Here is a 23,432-nt window from a genome sequence, read left to right as displayed (position 1 = left end):
GTCCTCAGAAACTGGATGACTGCTGGTGGTATTCACTGAGAAAAGAAAGATCAGAGAAATAGAACAGCAGGTTTAGGGACTGGGTAGGAGGAGAGGGAGTAAGTGTCACTATGTGGGGAGAAGGTTGGGACCATGTGCCAGGAAGCAGCCAGCGGGACATCTGAAATATGGGTCTGGATACCTTCTGAGGGCCAAAGACATGACAGTATGAAGCTGGTGGGCAAACACACCAATGAGAGAACACTGTAGATACCATCTCACACCAGTTAGAATGGCAATCATTAAGAAGTCAGGAAACAACAGGTGTTGGAGAGGATGCGGAGAAATAGGAACACTTTTACACTGTTAGTGGGATTGTAAACTAGTTCAACCATTATGGAAAACAGTATGGCGATTCCTCAAGGATCTAGAACTAGATGTACCATATGACCCAGCCATCCCACTACTGGGTATATACCCAAAGGATTATAAATTACTCTACTACAAAGACACATGCACACGTATGTTTATCGCGGCACTATTCACAATAGCAAAGACTTGGAATCAACCCAAATGTCCATCTGTGACAGACTGGATTAAGAAAATGTGGCATATATACACCATGGAATACTATGCAGCCATCAAAAAGGATGAGTTTGCGTCCTTTGTAGGGACATGGATGCAGCTGGAAACCATCATTCTTAGCAAACTATCACAAGAAGAGAAAACCAAACACCGCATGTTCTCACTCATAGGTGGGAACTGAACAATGAGATCACTTGGACTCGGGAAGGGGAACATCACACACTGGGGTCTATCATGGGGAGGGGGAGGAGGGAGGGATTGCATTGGGGAGTTATACATGATATAAATGATGAATTGATGGGTGTTGACGAGTTGATGGGTGCAGCACACCAACATGGCACAAGTATATATATGTAACAAACCTGCACGTTATGCACATGTACCCTAGAACTTAAAGTATAATAAAAAATAAAATAAAATAAAAAAATATATATATATATATTTCTAGGTCCTACACTGGCAATGATAATTCAGTGGGAATTATAATAATCCATAGACTCAACAAACCCGGGTTTCTAGTGCATCTGATGCCTCGCCAGACTTTTGCCTTGGTAAACTTCTAGAGACCATCTAGTGGGTTGGCTCAGTGCAGGCTGCGTTTCAAGGACCACAGCGTTTGGCTGTGTTCCCCCAGACACCTACTTTTCAGTTTTGTAAAATGAACTCAATCACGTATAGAAAACATCAACCGTTTTGGTAATGACAGAAATAAGCACAAATTCTTCAATTTTTAAGAGCAATAATTCATGTTGTAACAACATTAAAAATCAAGAAAGCTTTTATTTTGTATTTTAATTCTAGAATTCAATTGGCAGGGTTTTATATGTTATTTCATTCTTAGATACTGCTGTTTTTAATTAAAGAGGGACACAAATCTATTTAAGAAACTATAGTTTTAAAATTTAAGAACTATAAGTAGCAATTTTTCTGTATCTGAAGTGCCTGTTCATTGCTGTAAGTTTTCTTATTTATTGAACATGCTATAGAAAGTTTGCATGATCCATTGAAAAGTATATCCCCTACCTCCAATGTTCTGCATTGTAATGGAAACAAAAGCTCCAATTTTTCCCGGCCATCCAAATGCCTTTTCTCCTAATTTTTCATAAATCAAAGACCCTACGATCAAAGATAAAATAGTTTTGTTAAAAAGAATGTTTTAACGAGTAAAATATTTTGTCATATAATTCCACACTGGAGTCTCAAACATGTAAATAAACATCATATAGAAATTATAAGCCCAAAAGTTGCAACCTCAAAAACCAATAAGCAATATATCAAAATGTTCTCCAAACAAGAATCAATGGCTTTATTTATTTTAACTGCATGTAGCAAATCAAAACAGTTATTTCTATCGTATGTCAGAAATTTCTTTTTTTCTATTTGTCTTGAACCTGATTCAGTTGACTTTCCCTCCTGCCTCTCACTTGCCCAAACAACTAAAAGCACTGAGAGATCATGTCACTGGGCTCAGAAGAAAATGAAATGTGAAACTGACTACAATCATCCTAAGGTTATGAAGCAACAGACTGAAATACTCTTTTATGAGAATTAAAATAGAATGTGTTGAACTCAAGTAGTAGCATACCTCCTTCCTTTGCTGTTTTTAATAAAAGGTGAACTGAATACAATGATAATATTGCCACAGCAAGCAGCATGATTCTGTAAAGGGAAGAGAGAGTGGGTAATAAAGTTTCTATAATAAATAAAATGTAATTTTGTTAGATGTTACAATAAAGGATCACATTCATCTTTTCAATCATAGACTTTCCAAAAGTATGTGGATTTGGGGGAGGCTGAGAAATTCTTTTCAGAACTCTACACATACCCTTTAAAGTCATAGAAATAGAATGTGCTATATTTTACATGCCCAAATCTACTACCTGAAGTCCCTAACTTTTAAAAAAAATGTTACCCCGTTGTAGAATCTGGTTCATAACTTAGACGCTAAGTGTGTAGCAAAATTAGCAAATGCTACATCTACTTACTCAGCACATGGGAATATGTACATCATATTTGCATGATATTCACATCAGCACTTAGAATTGAAGGGCTATTCAATAGTCTGACTAAACCTTAATCTGAAATCTAGGAATCCAAAAGCCAAAGCATGTAGTCTGAGCTGCATTACTGCTGATCCTGTGCATTAGATTACAAAGTACTTTGTAAGCTAGAGGGGCAGGCAGTTGCATATATAATAGAGAAAGCAGAGAAAGCTAAGGATGGGGCAGGAAAATTCCTTTTTTTTTTCTTCTTTTTTTCTTTCAGAGTCACTTCTGGTGTCAGGACCCCCACATGCATGTATGGTTTCTTTATGTTTATACTGACTGGTATTTTTCCAAATCTAAGATTTGAAGCGCAAAAATAAGAATGTTGATAGAAGCATCTACATAATAAATGGAGAAGCAATGCTAACTTTTACCTCGAATTCAGAAAAAAACTTTATCTTTGTTTATTTTTTAAAAATACACTTTCCCCACAATTGATCTAATCCTTTGGTAGTTCCCAATGAAATCAATAGTACGAATATACATTTGGACCATGAATTATAAATTTTATAACCCCTGTAGCTATATTATGCTCTTATTTTCCATAAAGTATGTCTGCCAGAACTAACCAATGACTTATTCCTATAATTTTCCATATGCCTTATGAACTTAACTCTTTTTAAGGAATAATGTAATTCAGAGTATATAATTTTGTTCCCTGGAAAAATAATGCTCATTCCCTGCATTCTAAACATGTACTTTCTCTGGCAGAAAATACTAAGAGTAAAACCAATAAAATACTGTGTCACTTGCTATAAATTAAGAGAGAAAGCTTAACCCAGTCTGTGCTACTTAGACACACAAAACACACCCCATCAAGTTTAGTGATTTAATTGTTCTGACCAAATTAATCTGCTAAAAAATAAGGTCCTCATTTTAAAAAGTGGAATATTCTTCTCTCATGAAGATGATCTATGACTGTAGGATTGGGTGAAGTTTTTCCTATTTCTATTCATCAGTGATCTATAACTTCCTAATTCATTGTAATGGTATTATATAATTAATAAGGAAAGGCAGCGTTTTTGTCTTAGAAGTAATGTACACTACAAAAGCATACAAATATATGACTATATATATAGCTATTAAAATTCAGATCATTAAAATCCTAGTTTATTTCAAAACATGGCTTACATAAAAGTAAAGTTGATATAAAAACCCATTCAGCTAAAGAATATAATACATAAAACAGTTCAATCAAAGCACTAACACAATATAAATATTTATAGTCCTCAATCCTTAGCCCTCAAATAGCTGTATGATTACTAATCATACATGATATTCAGAACATAAACAGCACATATTTATGATATAAATATTGCATTCTTAGACAGTTATTTAACTCCCTAGCATTGCATTTGGGATTAGGATCTGTGTCCACAGTGGTGCCTAACATCAGACTTTATTCTTGTGAATAATTCCACTGCTGCCAACTATATCTTGGAAAATACCAGGCTGTACATGATGCACATAAACGACTGTTGTTGTCTGTCATAGTGCAGTATCCACCCAACAGGTCAACTACCAGATGCCGCTATCCTTAGGCAGCATTTGGACAAGTTGGGTGAAAGTGCGTAGGTTTAGGAATAAGGTTTGGTCACTCAACAAATATTTCCTGTACCAGGCACTGCTCTAGATTTGGAGGTAGAGACATTGGTGAGTAAAAACAGACATGGGCTCGACTTTCTAGAGCTTAGAAAGAGAGACAGATATTAACCAAATGATTCAGACAAATGGCACTAAAACATTAAAACTGTGGTGAGTTTATGATAAAGTGATTTGCCCCAGTCATGGAGATCAGGGCAGGCAGTATTCAGGTGAGGCTGAGCTGACATATGAGGAGTTAACTAGATGAAGAAGATAGAGAAGAGGGTTCCAAGACCATGTGCAAAGGTGCAGGGGTGAGAGGGAATGTGGCATCTTCACGGGATGGAGAGAAGGCTATTGTGCCCAGTGTATCTGTCGCACAGGGACACAGGGAATGGGACAGAAGGTAGGCCAGGGCAAGCAGGGCCTTAGACTTAGTTGTTTCTTTCCTGAGAATGAGATAAAATTAGATTTGCTTCTGGGAAAGATCTTTTTGGCTGCTAGACACCAAATTATTTCAAGTATCCACTGATCAACAAAATTCTTCTGGGGAGGCTGCTCCAGCACTTTGGTTGGTTGAGCACATACACTTTCTGCCATTGGGTTAGGGATGGTTGGGTGACCAAGTACCATGAGTAGCCTCCTCTGACTTTTTCCTCAGGTTGCGGTTCTATCTAAAAGCCAGAGGAATTCACTAATACTTTCTCAGATCCTTCATGTTCACAAAGATCAAACTTGAGATTGTTCATTGAAAGAGCCACCAGGTATGCATGGACTTCATCACCAAATGTAGACATACACATTCACTTACATAAAAAGTATGATCCCTGTGTTGGCCATGGCATAGGACAAGCCCAGGATCCCACTGCCCATGATGGCATTACTTAGGTTGAATGAAGACATTCCAAAGGAAGTGGTTCCAGGATGCTTGAAGAAGAAGGGATGTATTATAAGCAAACATTTGCCAAAGGGCAAACCTTTAGGGGTTATCCTTATTCTCACATTATATTTTCTGCAGATTACAGTCCAAAATTGAAGACTAAGATAAAATTACAGTGAGTAAAGCCATTATTCAACATCAATAAAAGCATGTATTTTTCAATGGAATGCAGTGCTTGGTTTTACAAAAGCAGAGGCCTTGGTAAAAATACAAATTACAAGGGGAGTCACATAAAGAAGGGAAAACATGTATGATTGCAGATTACCTTTGGGTTAGAATGATTTCCCCCAAAACACATAAATTTCATAAATGATTTATGCAGCCATATGGCGAACAGGAAAAAACAAGCCCTTATTCCAGTAAGGGCCTGAATAAACAGAGAATGTGCTGATCAAGGCTTGGAAAATTTCAGTCACATTGTTTTCCCACAGAGACCTAGGTAGATCAGACACACTCAGTCCCGTTTATTGCCTGAAAACATAGATTCACTTACATGTTCATCACCGTAATCTGCCAGCTTCTTTTTCCCCAAAAATCCATTTGTCAGGAATTTCTGACTTTCAGCATCTTCGTTAGCAAATTGACTGAACACACACACACACACACAAATAAGAAAGTGAAAACATCTAAATATATGCTCTGAATCATATGTATGTTTCAGGTGGTCTAAGTAATCAGAGGAGGGGAAATTAGATGCCCGAATTTATTTTTCTTTTCCTCCTTCACACTAGTGGTCATTCCAGACCAACAAATGAGCTCCATTTACAACTATACTTTGGGATGGAAGAAGGATGTTATGAAGGAAGGAAATATTACTAAAAAAATGTTTATACCACATTTCTTCTTTCTCACATTAGCTATGCAAGACACTACAACTAATTGTGCTCCCATTTACAGCCCTTCCAAAGCAAGAGTATAGGGTTATGTCAGAGTTTTCTGAACTACTACCACACTATAATCAGATGATTTTATTAATTCAACAAATATTTATTAAATGCCTAGGCACCGTGACCCTTGTCTCGTCTGATGCTCAAAATATCCCTACAGGCAACTGTGGCTCCGAAAGGTGAAGCAGCAAGCCTATACCCACCCATACCCAGGGGGAGACCCCGTTCTCCCCCGGCATCACACGGTCCCAGGCAGGGCCCTATAGCTGGTATTTTCCTTTTATTCTTTTTTGGTACAATCATTTATACATGTATCTCTTACTGGAAAGTAATTCAGTGGTAGCTCTGTGTTGTGTTGGTTGTTTCTGTGTGTGCGTATGTATTTTAATTACTCTCAAAATGTGCAAGGATTATTAACAGATAATGAATGAAACCAAGGAAATTATTAAAGCAATTCAATGAATTGGCAGAAGAGTTGGGAGGGAAAGAAAACTTTAATATGTCACTATCCACAGAGCATTGTGATTGTGGTTTCCTTGGACATAGGCTAGAAGCTGTACAACTTGGTCACAGAGCTGTGCTGGTCAGCTCCTGCAGTTACACGCCAGGGCTTTTGAAGCTACGGACCTAGGACCAGCCACATTTCCAAGAGGCTCAATTAATAAGGCCTGCTGCTGCCATTGCATTTTTATATTGAAAAATGTCACAGACTTTTTAGTTGTTTTTATATAAAATGCTACACTATGTATGATTTTAAAAGTGCTTTCAAATTGATGGGTTGAAGATTTTGGGACATTTCCTACATGAAAAGAAAGATAAAATAATTAAAGATTGTTTGATTTATATAATCCTAGAGGCCAGGCACAGTGGCTTGTGCCTGTAATCCCAGCACTTTGGGAAGCCGAGGCGGGTGGATCACCTGAGGTCAGGAGTTTGAGACCAGCCTGGCCAACATGGTGAAACTTTCTACTAGAAATACAAAAAGTTAGCCAGGTGTGGTTGTAGGTGCCTGCAATCCCAGCTGCTCAGGAGGCTGAAGCAGGAGAATCGCTTGAACCTGGGAAGTGGAGGTTGCAGTGAGCCAAGATCGCACCATTGCACTCCAGCATGGGCCACAAGAGTGAGACTCTGTCTCAATAAATAAATAAATAAATAATAAATAAATAAATAAATAAACCTTAGAAATAAGATAGAAAAGAATTATTCTACGAGATCTGTACAAGCTATTTTTTATAACAGAAGCTAATCCTGAAAATAACCTGGAGACAAAAGAGGATGGCGGGGTTACTTTTTGAGAACAGAAAACAGTATGAGATGTAGATAGAAACAGCAGACAAAATCACAAAGTTTTATGTGCTTTTCTAGAACTCAAGGCATAAATAGCTTTGAGTACACGATTAAGAATATTTCCTGGCCTTCTCCCCATATTTCTCATAGAAAGCACAATGCCCTCAATTGTTGCCTCCTTCCATTTCCATACACCCCCCAACCACTCTTTTGTGGTTTACATTAATGGTCTGTAATTAATGTACCTGCTATGTGAAGACTGGTACCTAATGTTCACAGTTGGAGACTGAGATGACAGGATAAAATGAAGCCTAAAATGGGCCTGAGGACTATAAAAACAAAAGTACCACCTAGAATTTAAACTCTGGAATGTCCAACACTCTATTCTTTATTTTAATCAATAAACTAAAATCTGTATTCCATGAGTAGTTTTTAAAATTGAGAATTTGAAGGTAAACAGATTTTCTTTCTTTGACGCATTTACATGTTCTTATTTCAGCATGAGATGAGTTGTAGTCACTAAACATGCCAAGATTGTATAAAATAGATGAGAAATGTCCCCAGTATGTTAGATGTTTTGATACCAAATCCAGCATGTATTGAAAACGCAAGTATAATGATCACAAATAAATACATTATGTTGAATTTCTCAAAAATTTCCATTTAAGGGTTCAATCCAAACCACACATAGATAAAGCCCATCTCTTTAAACTGATTTTTATTTTATTTTATTTTATTTATTTATTTATTATTTTTTTTTGAGGCGGAGTCTTGCTCTGTTGCCCAGGCTGGAGTGCAGTGGCCGGATCTCAGCTCACTGCAAGCTCCGCCTCCCGGGTTCCCGCCATTCTCCTGCCTCAGCCTCCCAGGTAGCTGGGACTACAGGCGCCCACCACCTCGCCCTGCTAGTTTTTTTGTATTTTTAGTAGAGACGGGGTTTCACTGTGTTCGCCAGGATGGTCTCCATCTCCTGACCTTGTGATCCGCCCGTCTCGGCCTCCCAAAGTGCTGGGATTACAGGCTTGAGCCACCGCGCCCGGCCTAAACTGATTTTTAAAACTGCAAAATGATGACCTATGTTTAAGCTAGGAGATAAAAGGTAAGTCACTGTGAGTGGTTCGGAACACATTGCATGAAGCTTAACGAAAGCATTCATGCTCTTTCCGTTCTGGCTTTTGAGGATCAAGTGGAATGACACTACGACAGTTCTTAGAAGGGTGTCCCCTTCAGCTCTGTCAGCCTCGGCAAAGCTCATATTTGTGTACATCCCTCTCAGAAACAAGCATCCTCAGGTTTGAATCAATTTATTGAGGGTAATGCAGTGAAGGAGAAGTAATAAAAAAGTATTGAATGTCATCTATATTCTGGGCACCCATCTCATCCTTGAAAAGTAGCTGTTGGTTTGCCATTTTACATTTTCCACTGAAGCTCAAGAGGACAAACAGCTTCTCTACAGTCAGGCAACTACTTGCAGACTCCAAAGCCCTATCGTCTACCACCCTCGTGTTTCCTCAAGGGTCACCTGATTTAGAAAATGCCATAATTTACATCTCAGTGGCCTCTCTAGTCCAACATCCCTAAAATTCATTGCACTGAGCTACTTGAAGGAAGAACAGTGCTTTCTCCTGATGGATTTTCCTGGGTGTTGTGAATAAAATGAGAAGTCTTTGTTTGAGCATAATATTCTCTATTTCAGACCTAGATTTGGTCAAAAATTCCCTTCTGAGCATCTTAAATCATGTACAACTTAATATAACATTTTGTGGGAAATCAATTGACTTATCAAATAACTATTGTGCACTTACTATGCACCAGACAATGTGGCAGGTGGTGGGACCACAGAGGCCATTAACCTGTAGTAGTGATGTAATTAACATCTGCACAAGGAGAGGGTACACGAAGGAGGGGCAGTCACTTCTACGTCGGGGAGTAGAGTAATTTGGAAAAGGCTGCATAGGAGACCTAACATTGAGCTGATTCTTGAAGGATGAGAGACGTCAATAGGGAGAAAGGGGGAGTAGTTGACTGATTCCAGGCAGTTGGAGCAGAATGAGTGAAGGCAACAAGTAAAAACAGGACAGGAGCAGCAGGTCAAGAACACATCACAAAGGACCTTACGTGCCCAGCAGTGTGTAATCTATTTTCTCTTATTGCTATTGGAGAGGTGCAGAAGGGCTTTATCTAAGGATGAAAATTGATTCAATTTGCAATTGTAAGAGATTACTCTTGCAGGAGTGTAGAGGGCTGGACAGAGGAAACCAAAATGTAAGACAAATCAGGACTCTCCCTATCTCGCATTTAATGCAGGCCTAAGGTAAGACCACAGCAGAATGGGTACAGAAAAGTGAGTGTATTTGAAGCATTAATAAGGTCAAACCAACTGGATATGACTGGCCATTGGCTATGTGGGTCAAAGTTTACACCTAGGAGCTTTTGAGTGAGTTGCTAGATGATAGCAGTGATTTTCACTAGGATGGGGATTACTAGAGGAGGAGCTGGTTTTGAAGGGAAAGATAGGAGTTCAATATTAGACATTACAGATTTAACTTTATAAATGAGGCAATTCAGACACAGTAGTGGTCCAGTAGAGATGTGTAGTAGACAGCCTGATATAGTGATCTGAAATATTCAGTAGAGAAATTTAACAGGCTGGGGATATGGCATATATTCAGTTGGTGAGGCCATAATAGTTGTGAGTGAGCTTGCCCAGAGGATACTTGTAGAGAGAAAAGAATCCCTACAGAAACCAGGAGGTGTAACAACATTCAAAGAGGAATCTGAGAAAGGTAAGAGGAGCAAGAGGCTAATATAATTAAAATTATTACACATTATTAATAGAGACAAGGACATTGTAACCTCAATTCTAAATCAGTCACAAAATAGATTGACATTATCAGTGTATTTCAGGACCAGGGAATTGATGTGTGCTAGCATCAATATCATTGTTATCTCAAATTTACCTGTAATAAATCCAGTTCTTCCCATCAAGACCCTTGTTTTCCATGTCCACATTCTGTCTTATTTTTCCATGGAACCTAGTAATTTTTAACACCATACCTGCTCATTGCTGCCTTTTCTGAATTTCCTATCCCGATGTAGCTATCTGGAACACTCTCTCCACTGCTGCTCTCATCATCTGGTTCGATGTTGACATTTCTCAGTTCCATGGGATCCATTTGAGCTGTCAGCGCTTTCTTGTCCACACACAAGCCCCTTCAGTGTAAATAATATACTGTACGTTCAGCTTAAGGTTCTTCCACTTTGTGTTGATGTTCAGAACACTCTGTTCTGCAAACAGAACACAACATACATCATTATAATTTTATTTAAATGAAATAAGTGAATATGAATCATCTACATATTGTATGCTCTCTGTAAAAGGGAAGAAGGAAGGTAACTCCTGAAAATTTTACATAAGCACATCCTGAAAGTTTCCTTTACCCAATACAAGAAAGAAAAAAATGGAAGAGAAGAAAGGAAATCACTAATAATTGCTAAATTAGCAGATATTTGTAGGTCTTACTAGTCACTATAGAAAAAGAAATCTTAAGACACGGCAGCAGTCTTCAAGGAAATTTAGGTATTTGTGAGTGGGATGCATGTTTTAAAAGAAAGGAAGACAAAAGTAAATTCTTGACAAAGGAAGGTCTGCCAAGGCAGAATCTACCAGTGTCTCTACTAGCAATAACTAGAAAGAAAATTACTGCTTTAATTTAATTAGACAGGAAAGAATTAACACCAGCAAATGCTTGATAATATGCAACATAGGTGGGGATCAAGTTTAGGAAGTCACTTTCTAGGCACTTGGATCCTGAAACCAAAGTTAAGAACAGTAAGAAAAGAAAGTTCAGATTTACCTCTGGGTCAGCATCAGTCATCATCTATGTCAAATTAAAATGTATTTTAACAACAAAGAGATCTAGATTTTAGGCTCTGCTCTGCCTTTAACTCATTGGATCTCAGCATAAGTCATTTAACATTTGGGGACCTCATTTTCCTCAACTGTAAAGTGAAAAGGGGTGGACTGGCATTGTGTTTTTGAAAAATGCTCTGAATCTGTTACATGTTGTTGATATAATTTCTTCCGAAATTCTTACCATTAGATTCATTCAATTATCATTGAACCATTATATTAGGAGAAACACTATCACTCTTGAAAGGTGTGGTCCTGAAATGTGCAATACCCATTTGATAAGGAAATCTTGAGCAGAGAAACTAACATAAAAATTGCTCCAGAAGTCACAAAATCTGCAATTCCTCTGACAAACAGAAACTACCACCTGGGAATACCTCCACAACCCAGTGCCATGGCAGTACTTTTTTGGAAGGTAACTCATACCTTGGAAAAGCTCACATCCTCAAATTACAAAACATATAAAACACACATGGAAACTCACTAGTAAGAGTGCCGGTAGGCACAAGAAATGATAACATTCACATATAAGGAACTACAAATAACAAAGCAATTTAAAAGGGACTTTTACATTATTATAATGAAAAGTAAAAGAAAACATTCAAAATAAGAGAATAACTTTCACAGAATAAAAACATTATAAAGGAATATAAAAGGAGAACAGGCTAGTTGGAAAAAGAGTCAAAAAAGGAATTCTAAAAAAAAAAAAAAGAATCATTGAAATAAAAAAAAACTCAGCTGAAGGAAGAGTCATAAAATTGAAAGATGTGTGGAAATCACTCAAATTATAGCACGAAGAGATTAAAAAATGGAAAATAAAAACAAGAAGTTAAGAGGAATGGGGGAAATAAGAATTACAAGTTCAAACACATACTAATAGTCATTCCAATATAGAGAATTGTGAGACTAGGGTGAGACAAAACAGAAAGAGATAATGGCAGAGAATTGTCCAGAAATAAAGAAAGCAGTTCTCAGAATTTAAAAAAATAGCACACAGCGTTTGAAGCAGGAGGAACAAAAATGAGTCTATTATTAATATAAGGCAGCCTAAGTGTATGTACATAAAAGATCTAAAGAAACAGGTTAAAAGATAAGAGAGAAGTAAGACTTGCATATGGTTAAAAAAAAAAAAAAGAAACTCACTAAATGAGTACAAAGGTTTTTCTCACTCTTCACACAGCACCAGTCTCGCTTCCCAGCAGCAAACACTATTGATGGTTTCTGCTTTTAGCTTGTCATTTAAAATTAGCCATTCTAGATCTAAATAATTCACTAAAGCTTTTTAGACTTGGTTTACTGATTTTAGACTGGTTACCCATAAAAAATAAGGATATTAGCATACTTTTTCTTTTCTTCTTTCCCCTATACTCATAATTATTTTAGTTAATAACACGCTTTTACAATTTGAGAATCATAATATTTTCATCTTGTTCTGTGAAACAAATGTGTCATAACTTGCCTGTAGGTTGTTTCTAAACATGTAAAACCAATAAGCAGCAATTACAGTATTATCATTGTATAAATAGTATGCCTTAAAGACAAAGTGGGATATTTGACTACATAACAAATGAAATATCATTCTATATTACCAAAACTTTGAAAGCAAATTTTCTATGCCCTTTCTCATTCTGAATGGCTTCCTCCTCCAACCTCTGAGTCTTTCTCAGCCGCTAGTTTCTTGAACGCCATTCTATCTTCTTTCTTCAGTTTATTTTGCATTATGCTAAAATAATGCCTTGAATAACTTTTTTCACACAATGAGCCTATGTCTGTAAATAGAAATTCTGAGTTGCTTCATGTTGGAAAATGTCTTTATTTTGCCTTCAAACTTTATCAATTGTTTGAATTCTAGATTCAGAAGCATTTTCCTTTAGAATATTGAAGAAATTTCTCTATTCTAGCTTCTATAGCTGAGTCTTGTTCTTATTTCTTTATAGATAACTTGTCAATGTTTTTCTGAGGATTTTAGAATTTTTATCCTTATCCTTTTATCACGAAGTGACTAGATGTGAGTTGCTTTTAAAATTCATCATACTCAGCATGCAGAGGGCCCATTCAATCAAAAGGCTTGTGTCTGTCTTCTGTAGAAGACACATTTTCTTCTAAAAATAAAAAAAGTTCTACTATTTAAAAAGAAAACTATTTCTTCCCCTTTGTTTGCTCCTAAAACTTTTATTAATCAGGTATTGGACCTCTTGATCCATATTGCTAAGCTTTTCTGTTTATGTTCGATCTATTCATCTTACTGCTCGATGTTTGGGAATACTTCCTCAATGCCACATCCAAAATAACAAATTTCACCTTCCGCTATATCCGTTTCATTTTTCAACTTGTCAGCTGACTATTTTTCTCAATCACGCTCTTAATTTCTAATAATTTGCTCTTATCCTCTTTCTCTTTTTTCATATCACTTTCTTTGTTTTATGGATACAATATTTTCTCAGATTTTTCTAAGGATATTGATGTGAAGTTTTCAGAAGTTCCTTTTGTTCCCTAAATTATATGTTTCTTCTGAAGTTATTCTGTTTGTTCCCTTTGGTCCTTCTCTTCCATGCTGCTCGTTTTCCTTAGTTTCGAGTGTCCTAGGTTATCTGTTCATATTTGTGAATGACAGAGCGCATTGATTAGCTTGGACAGCTGGTACTCAGAGCTTCTCTGAAATTGTGTGGGCCCATGTCACTGATGGGCTGCTTCCTTGTAGGTTCTGTGCAAGTGGCTCTTCTGCTGCTTGTCTGTGGGAGGAGCATCCCACTCCCAGACACAGCTGCCACTCCAGGAGTGGTTACTCTGGGAGTGAAGCATTTTATTTTATGTATTTATTTTTTTATTGAGATGGAGTCTTGCTCTGTCGCCCAGGCTGGAGTGCAGTGGCCGGATCTCAGCTCACTGCAAGCTCCGCCTCCCGGGTTTACGCCATTCTCCTGCCTCAGCCTCCCGAGTAGCTGGGACTACAGGCGCCCGCCACCTCGCCGGGCTAGTTTTTTGTATTTTTAGTAGAGACGGGGTTTCACCATATTAGCCAGGATGGTCTCGATCTCCTGACCTCGTGATCCGCCCGTCTCGGCCTCCCAAAGTGCTGGGATTACAGGCTTGAGCCACCGCGCCCGGCCATGAGTGAAGCATTTTAATGTATCTTCTTTTGGGTAGAGGTTCCATTCCTGCTTGTTATACCTCTTTGTCTGCAGTAGAGGCCCTAATACTTATACTAGCATCCTTCCTTGAGCTTTCTTTACAGAGTAGATCACAGCTTTATCCTATAGTCAAAAACGGTATCCCAAACAGACCATCATGTCTAAACTGAGGTTCCTTGGTGGATACCTGATCACTGGTTGCCCATGATCTATGCCTCCTCTTTGCCTATATCAACTTAACTTGAAGCTACTGCAGGGCACCCTATGGGAAAAGCACACTTATCTTGGTTCCTTTTCTCTTAGATTTTCCAACCCTCTCTTCTTTCTGCCTTCCAGGAATTCTCAAAAATTTCTCTTTGCTAATGACACCACTATTACTTTTCACAGTTTTTGTGGTTTGTCCTTTTAAAAATACGATTTTGTGTGAAGTTTCATTGCTTGACTTCCTTAAAGCTAGATCCTAAGTCCCATTCTTCCAATCCACTCCCAAGACTTCATATAATGTGATGGTTAATTTTACATGTCATTGTGGCTGTGTTAAAGGATGGAAGATAGCAAGTAAAACTTTATTTTGGGGTGTGTCTGTGAGGGTGTTTCTGGCAACGATTACCATTTGAATCAATAGACTGAGTAAAAAAGATCCACTCTCCCCACTGAAGGTGAGCATCCTCCAACCACTCCAGGTTCCAGATAGAACAAAAAGGCAGAGGAAGGGCAAATTCACTTTCTCTGCTTGAGCTAGGACATCCATCTTCTCCTGCCTTCTCTTGCCCTTGAACACTGGAGCTCCTGCTTCCCAGACCTTGCAATTCTGATACTTATACCACCCACATCCTGTTTCTCAACCTTCCGCCTCAGATTAAATTATACCACCAGCTTTTCTGGTTCTCCAGCTTGCAGATGCTATATTTTGAGACCTCTTAGCTCCATAATCATGAAAGCCAATTCCCACGATAAATGTCATCTTATATCTATATACCTCTATACCTGTCTGTCTATCTATTTATCTCCACTTGGTTCTGTTTCTCTGGAGAACTCCGACAAATACATATAACAAAGACTCCTCAAGTTACATCAGCCTAGGCTTCTCCTGGGCACTCGAGTTCCATGTGTTCGGGGGCCTAAATGTCATCTATATATCTCAAAAGCAGTTTAAATTCAATGTGTCCAAAGTCTACTTGTGATAGGCCCTCTTCTTCCAATGTTTCTGCTCCAAAGAATGTTGTCACCATTTATCCAGTTATTCAAGTCAAAAGCATAAGAGCCTTCTATTATAAATTTTTCTTTATTACCTTCCACATCCAGTTCTTTACAAAAGCCTGGTTGACTTTTGCAATGAACTGAAGTATTTCTCAAGTTAGTCTTTTTCTTTTCATTTCTTTCACCTTCACTCTTGTCCACGCTACCATCATGTATACTGTAAAAATCTCCTAATTGATCTTGAATTCTCTTTTGCCTTCCTTAACTGGCCCTACCATTCATTCTTTATCCAATAGCCAGAGGGATATTTGAAACATAACAGCAACAACACAGATGATATCCTTTATTTGCTTAAAACCCTGTAATGTCTTCACTTTACTCTAAGGATAAAGTCCAAAATTCTCAACACTCCCAGTAACATTCTGCCTGGTCCACTCACATCTCTGGTCTCATCTCCTTCCACACTCTCCTCACCTTAGTGTTCTAGCTACACTAGTCTTTCCGTTCCAGAAATTTAGCGTGTTCTCTACATCTCAGGTCATTTGCACATGTGGGTCACAGTGACTGCCATGCTTCCCTCCCTCCCCCATCCTTAATTTATCCAGCCCCTGTAAGGGGCCATAGCAGTGTCTTTCATAGTATCCAACTTAGTCTAGGGGATCAGGGAAGGGTTCTCTGAGGAAGGGGCAGTGGGGCTGAGATCTTTGCTGCTGTATGTATACATGACTGCAGTCCAGAAGCTTCAGTTACAGTCTGTTCTACTTTGTGTATTAATAAGAACCTCATTCATTTCATTTGCATTAAGCCATGCTAATCCAAGAATTTTTTTTAAAAAGATACATCAAACACTCATATGGCCCTTACCACATGCCAGTCACTGTTTTAAGGCCTTACGTCTATCAATTCTTCAGAGCGGTCCTCTGAGGCAAGTACAATTTTTTTTCTTATTCCCATTGTACAGATGAGGTAATGGAGGCATCAAGTTGAGTGGCCTCCATGCTATGCCACCTTTGTATTGCTGTCTCTACTACAGAGAACTAAAGCCTAATCCGGGAACAGGAACTATGGCTTTGGCAGTAAGCAAAACTGGGTATAAATCCTGGCTACATTAACTAACTTCTGTCTTTTCCATCTTCTAAGAAATGAAGGTAATATTATTTACCACAAAGCAGAGTTGTGAGAATGTAAATGAGATAATGAGTGTCAAAGTTTGGCATATAGTAGGCCTTCAATAAATTTAAATCTGTTTTCTCTCTTCCAGTAATCAGAATTGAACTGATGTCTTTATCTACCTGCAAACATACATAGTATTTCATATGCATAGACACTTACAAGAGGACTTTACAGTCTCAAAACTCTCACAAACATTATGAGTGAGGTAGGTGCCCCTTCACAAATGCACAAATTAAGACCTAATTTTATGCTGTTTTAGCATATATAAAATATTTATTGGGGTGGGCATGGTAGCTTACGCCTGTAATCTCAGCGCTTTGGGAGGCTGAGGAGGGTCTATCTCCTGAGGTCAGGAGTTTCAGACCAGCCTGGCCAACATGGCGAAACTCCATCTCTACTAAAAATACACAAATTAGCTGGGCGTGGTGGTGCATGCCTGTAGTCCCAGCTAATCAGGAGGCTGAGGTAGGAGAATGGCTTGAACTGGGGTTGGAGGTTGCAGTGAGCCGAGATTGCACCACTGCATTCCAGCCTGGGCGACAAAGGAAGACTCCGTCTCAAAAAAAAAAAAGTATTCTATTTTTGCCTTGGCGAAGGGAGCTCTCACAAAAGTTGGGACACGTTTTCATAGCTTATATCTTGACTTTGAAGATGATATTACTGATCTATTTTAAGGGAAAATGGTTAAATGCACAATTCAAAAAGAATTAGCACATTATGAGAAACTAAATATTCTGAATCATCTGTCTACAGCACAAAGTATACACCTTGAAGCCTTTAGACTATATCATAATTGCTAAAATTTAATCAGAAACTGTGGAAGACACAGAGGATGAATAAAACAGACTCCTTGCACCTGAGGAACTCAGCCTACTAAAACAGATTTTGAGCAAACTCTTAGAGCATAATATACTTAATATTTTTACCTTTTTCTTGGAATAAATATGTACAGAATTAATCAAAGAATTGTTGCATGAGTAGGATAGAAAAGAATATTGCTGGCAAATACTGTAATTGAAACGTAAAATTTTCATAGGCATAAATTCTTCTGCTGTTTGCCATCTCAGAACATGGTACCTTCATTCACCCAACCACTCACTGGGCAGACCTGGCTGTCCCATTCTCTATCCTTCACCCGCTACTCATGTCCAACGTATCACCAAGTCCTATCAGTCCTTCTTTCAACATTTATTTAGAATTCATCCACTTCTATCTCCATGACCACTGTGTTATTCCGAATGACTGCCCTACTGAAGGCCCTATTGTGATTTTGTCATCACTTTTAGACAAAAGTCAGATTTCCTAATACTCTGGAAGCTCTATATATTTTGACCCAGACATAGCTCTTTCATCTCATACTGAATCCCACCACCCCTCACTCACTGAATATGCTGGGCTTCTTTCGTCTTCCCGCTGCCACTGCAGGACCTCTTAAGGCACTCTTCCCTCTGCTTGGACTGCCATTCCCCACATTCTTAGCCAGGTCCCTCCTAATGTTAACTGAAACAACCTGAAAATCTTTAAAGGCCAATTGGTCAGAGTGTCCTTCTCTGACCCCACATTACACTAGATCTGCCACTATATGTTCTCCTCCCCCGCATAGTATTTGTCACACTTTCTACTTACTCTTTTAGTTGCCTATTTGATAATTAACTGTCTTAGGCAGGAAACTTCATGAGAATAGGAATGGTGCTGGGGTTGTGGGTTCTACATATTCCTGGCATCTAGCACAGTGCCTAGTGTTACATTCCACTAAGATAAGTGCAATTTTATATGATCTGTGTTATATTAATAGATAGAGGGATGCTTTTTGATTACAGTTTTATAGGATAATGCTTCAAAATGAAATGAAAATGCTCTCCTTTGATTGCCAGGAGAAAGAATAGCTTTGTTGCACAGAGAATGTTCAAAACGCTTCTAAAAGAAAAGTCAAATTGAGTTCAACAGAATTTTCTATAGTCTAGCCCTTCTCCTCATTAAAGTTAAGTTTCTCTGTGATACAAAGAGATCTTACAGAAACAGACTGGATTTTCTAGCACAGCAGTGCTCAACTGCATTGTTAATTCAATTCACTCTTCATGAAAATACAAAGTCAAAACTTGAAACCAAGTATTTAGAACATTATCATATTAGAATAATTTCATTTTTATCATATTTATTAAAAGATATCTAAGTGTTCTGAGTAGTTAATTCTTTATATCCAAATTCTAATTATTAAACATTGTAATATCTTGTTCTTTGGATGGGTGCCTAAGAAGTTCAGGGTGTAAGAGTGTCAAAACAGTAAATTTCTTAAATTTTACCTATACGGTTCAACTTCAAAGAAAGATATCAAATCTGGAAAGCGAAACAGTCCTTGAGTCGAGAAGCAAAAGTTCTGACCTTCCCTAGTTACTGTAAACATTTATTTTACCTGATAAGTGAAAGTGGAAAAGGGAGCTAATATTGCCAGAGCAGATTTCCCAGCATCGCTATCTGTCTCATCTTTCATGCCTACCCAGTACTGACAAATTCACTTTGAAATTTAGGTTTAGGTAGCGGATAGCCTCACCTATCATTTACCCTTTGGTTGAGCAAGGGTCATGCAACTTCTAAAAGCCAAATCATCTTGTATCCAAGGAACCTATTTAAATCTACATCCACACTGTACCACAGATAAATGAATGTAGCTTTCACACTACAATCTAATACTACCTTTATATTAAATTCTCTTAATTTCCCCAACAATGCCATTCTTGTCATATTTTTTCAGTGAGAGCGCTTGTTGGTCTATAGCATGAGTTCTCACAGAAATTAGCTTCCATAAAAGTATTCAGTCTGAGGTAGCTCTTAAAGAAGAAACCGACAATAACAGCAGAACTGTACTTACTTATTTCCTATTGCTAGTGCTAATATTTTAGCATTTCCTTTTTTTTTTTCCTCTACTCAGATATAGCTTACAGGTAATATCTAGGAAAAACTAGAAAAGTTAAGATAAATAACCAAATACTGAGGTATTTTCCCATTGCTGAAAAGATTACATGCTTGCTAATATAAGAATTAAAGCATCCATTTGATGAGGTATAAAGGACTGGTCATAAGATTTGAATATGCGATTTTGTTTACAGACTTTCTAGCTCTGATCTTAGAAGAAAACATAGTCATCTTAAACATAAATTACCACATAAATTTTAGTTCATATTTTCCCAAACAGTAGTTTCCAGAACGCACAGGGATATGTAGCATACATGATATTAACATAGTGAACTCTTTATGCTCCACATTTTAATGCATGATACCTAATCTGTCATGAACTCTGGATGCAGTAAGTTCCATTCGTTATAATAGATAACCGGACCACTCCCAGAGGTACTTTTTCTCTGGAATAATTATTTTCACTTTCTTTAAACTATATTCACGTAACTAAAAAATAGCTTCAATAACCTTAAAGCACACTGTATAACATGTTTAAAGAAAACTCAAAAGTTGAGTCATTAAAGCTACATTTTTCAGATCTTAAATGTTGCTTACATACTTCTTAGGAGTATAAATGTAAATACTTTCAAGAAAATCCCAGAACACTATCTAAATATAAATCGGAACTGGAGGATCTTGAATTATAAACCAAATGGCAATCTTTTATTAAAAACACACCTAAATTTCTTTACTTTGTCAAAACTAAAACTTTTAGCCCAGGGTTCATGAATGTGATATATATCATCAATTCAAATATTCTGCCACTGAGTTGCAAAACACTCTTAGTTTTACTATACCCTGGGTATTTAACTAAAACCATCCGCATATGCTCTCTAAGATACTCAAGGTACAGGGATACTTAAATCCACTGGGAATTCTCCTCTGTCTGATTAATAAATTTGAGGAGAACACCTCTACTTTTAGATAGTTGACTCTACTCCTTCAAAATCTAAAGTTAGGCTTATATTCCATTCAATTCCCTAGTTTCTTTTAGTAACTTTGTTCTAAAAATACTCCTTAACTAAAATGGTCAAATTTAGAAGAAAAGGTAAGACACAACAGTTTTTCTTTTTCATTTGATAATGGTACAGCCCAAACTCTTAGCCATTCACATGTGCTGCACTAAAGTGATGTTCCTTCTTTGATTAGTCAAAAGTTTTGTGAGTTTTTTGTTTGTTTTCAAGATAAACAAAAATATTTAATAGAGTAATATTGTCAATGTACTTCTAAACTTTCATATTTTTTCCTAAGACAAATTGTGTCAATTCTTCATTACAGTCCATGATCAACATGGAGATATAAATAACTAAACACATTTTACTGGTTGTATTTGCAATGTTTCCCTTTCTTATTATTCACTGTCCTAATTTTATGCTTAAACCTAAAATTATCTGCAAAAGAAAACTGCAATCAGGACCTGGGTAAATAATTTCAGTGTTTGACATTGTACTGAATTGATCATTTCTAAAATGAGAAAAATAAGTTAGTATTTTCAAACATTTTAATTTGTAATGAATAAACAATCAACACAATAAAAATAAGAAAGTAAGCATTATTTTAACACTGCAAATATTCACGTAAAAACAGCTGTACCTTAATTATTTATCCAGTCCTGTGCAAGCTTTCCTGACTTGTTTGGAATGGCAGACTCGTGTAACAGCTTTGACTTATATGAACCTTTAGAGATCTAGACATTGATTTAAAGACCAGTGGGAGTGAACGAGACAAGCCAATCAACTCCACCACCTCACCCCAACACCTCCTCCTGTCCAACTTGCGTCACCTCTTGAAAAAAAAAAAGAGAAGCTAAGTCAGTTTACCGTTGTACATTTGGATTAAACATCAGTTACACCAATTTCTATTTGCTTTTAGAATTTTGGCTTTTGTACAATAAAATAATCACTGCAAGTTTTAGCGTGGTTGGTGTCATTCTCTATTAAGATTCTACTAGGTTGGTTGACTGATGAATACGGAAATATTCCTTTTTCAAAAGACTTATGAGTTGAAGTCAAAGTAAAACAATACAATAACAATAGTTATGAGGTCAGATTGTTTAATGAAACATTATGATAAAATCTCCAGAAAATATTGATTACATAGTGAAAGAGTTATTTTCTTTTGAGTTGTTGACCTTTTCAGAAAAATTTTACAGAATAACAACCACTTCCAAACAGTACCCAAGATGCCATGAAGTTGGAAATCACAGGCCAATATCAGCCACCACTCTTACACCAAAGGCAGTGCGCTGAGTAGGCAAAAGGCTGTTAGGCATTTTAAAAGAATTTTTAAGTAGGTATTTTCTCCATTAAAAAGAAATCTACTTGGCTCTCCACATGTCAGAGGTAGAGTTAAAAACTCTACCATATTGTGTATGTTGGCAAATCATTTATTTATTCTGCTATTAAGATGTATCAACTAGACACTACTCTGAAAGTGAGGCAAGAGAAACAAATCACAAACCAATCAAGAATTGAGAGTTCTTTGCCTTTTAAATATTTATGACATGAATGAACAATCTAATAACCAATCAGAAGCAATGCTAGATTACAACAGATGTGTCAATTCCTATTTCTATAAAAGAAAACTAAGTATTGCTCCTCGAGTAAAACATTCTTAAGTCGATACAAGACATTAAACATTAAACAAAATGTGTAGTTAACTATTTTTTTTCCTTTCCAAATGTGCCTGTTTGGTCTATTAACTGCTTAGTATGGTAAACTTACTTTTACTTGTCTCTTACCTCATTGTCTATTTTTTAGAGTTACCCTATAGTTTTGTCTTTTATCAGATGAGAAGTATTATGGTCTAGGGGAACAGTGATAATAACAAATGTACCAATTTTAATGGTAGGGAAATCTCAAAAAAATTCTTTTAAAATTTCTATTTCCATCATTTAACAGTGATGTTTCCAATTTAAGACTTCTTTCTGTTTGCAAAGTTATCAGATAAATATAAGATTAACCATGCAAAAAATTGCAATAATTGTTAGAAAATCAAATCTATTCTGTTAAAATTTCATTTGATAGTGGGTCAATCAAACAAGAATGAATGCACTCCAATATGTTAATTTGATATTAAATTATAATATCATATAAAATAGGGTGGAGATAAATGTATAGATCCTTAACGTTTTTTTCTTGCTAAAATTGTAAGCTTTGGCTTTGTCGTAATTCTGATCTTCAAGTATAGTAAATAATTATAGTAAATTAGCATTGGATAAAAATTAAAAGCACACATTAGAGACTTCTATTGAAGAGTTTAATCATGTTTCTTTTAAACCTACTCTACATAGCAAAATTCTTATTACAAAACTTTTCTAACACTGACTTAAAAATCAAATATACACACATGAAAACTAATTTGGCAAAAGTTAATAAAGTAAAATAATGAAGTATCTGGTTAATTGTTTGACTATTTTTTTCCCTAGATCATTTGACATTTTCAGATGTGGCCAAATTAATGAAGAAATATATGATCTGCTCTCAACAAAACTCACAATAACTTTTCTTTCATAAGCACAACACAGACTTAAGCATTATAATTTAATGTTTTGAATATTTATTAAAATCATACCACAATGTAATCTCATGCACATTTGGTAATAGACTTGTGCTGTTTGAATTTGAATGCATGGCACATGCAACAGATTCAGTTAGGCTCAGGCTTGGTTCATGTATCATGGTAGAAAGAGCTAATCATCAGAATATGGGCATACCTTAAAAATGAATAAAATGAAAAATACATAAGTAGTAA

At 36.8% G+C, this 23,432-nt stretch overlaps 1 protein-coding gene across 2 annotated transcripts in view; it reads right to left on the bottom strand.

Moving 5' to 3' along the window:
* The window catches only part of SLC38A4 (solute carrier family 38 member 4), a 69,779-nt gene that overhangs the window by 19,221 nt on the left and 27,126 nt on the right, over positions 1 to 23,432 (bottom strand). Inside the window, exons 1-6 of one of the 2 annotated variants that reach the window (XM_033222319.1) lie at positions 21,273 to 21,420; positions 10,365 to 10,595; positions 5,627 to 5,717; positions 5,005 to 5,120; positions 2,150 to 2,223; positions 1,588 to 1,680 (exon numbers count right to left, since the gene is read on the bottom strand). In XM_033222319.1, coding sequence (XP_033078210.1) covers positions 1,588 to 1,680; positions 2,150 to 2,223; positions 5,005 to 5,120; positions 5,627 to 5,717; positions 10,365 to 10,483 — 493 coding nt within the window. In that variant the 5' untranslated portion in view covers positions 10,484 to 10,595; positions 21,273 to 21,420. Of the gene's footprint in view, positions 1 to 1,587; positions 1,681 to 2,149; positions 2,224 to 5,004; positions 5,121 to 5,626; positions 5,718 to 10,364; positions 10,596 to 21,272; positions 21,421 to 23,432 lie in introns of those variants that run through there. The other variant, XM_033222320.1, reaches the window with a different exon arrangement.

The sequence above is a fragment of the Trachypithecus francoisi genome, unplaced genomic scaffold (assembly GCF_009764315.1).
Source record: "Trachypithecus francoisi isolate TF-2019V2 unplaced genomic scaffold, Tfra_2.0 Lachesis_group11, whole genome shotgun sequence".
Taxonomy (NCBI): domain Eukaryota; kingdom Metazoa; phylum Chordata; class Mammalia; order Primates; family Cercopithecidae; genus Trachypithecus; species Trachypithecus francoisi.
This window is presented reverse-complemented; position numbering and strand designations above follow the sequence as displayed.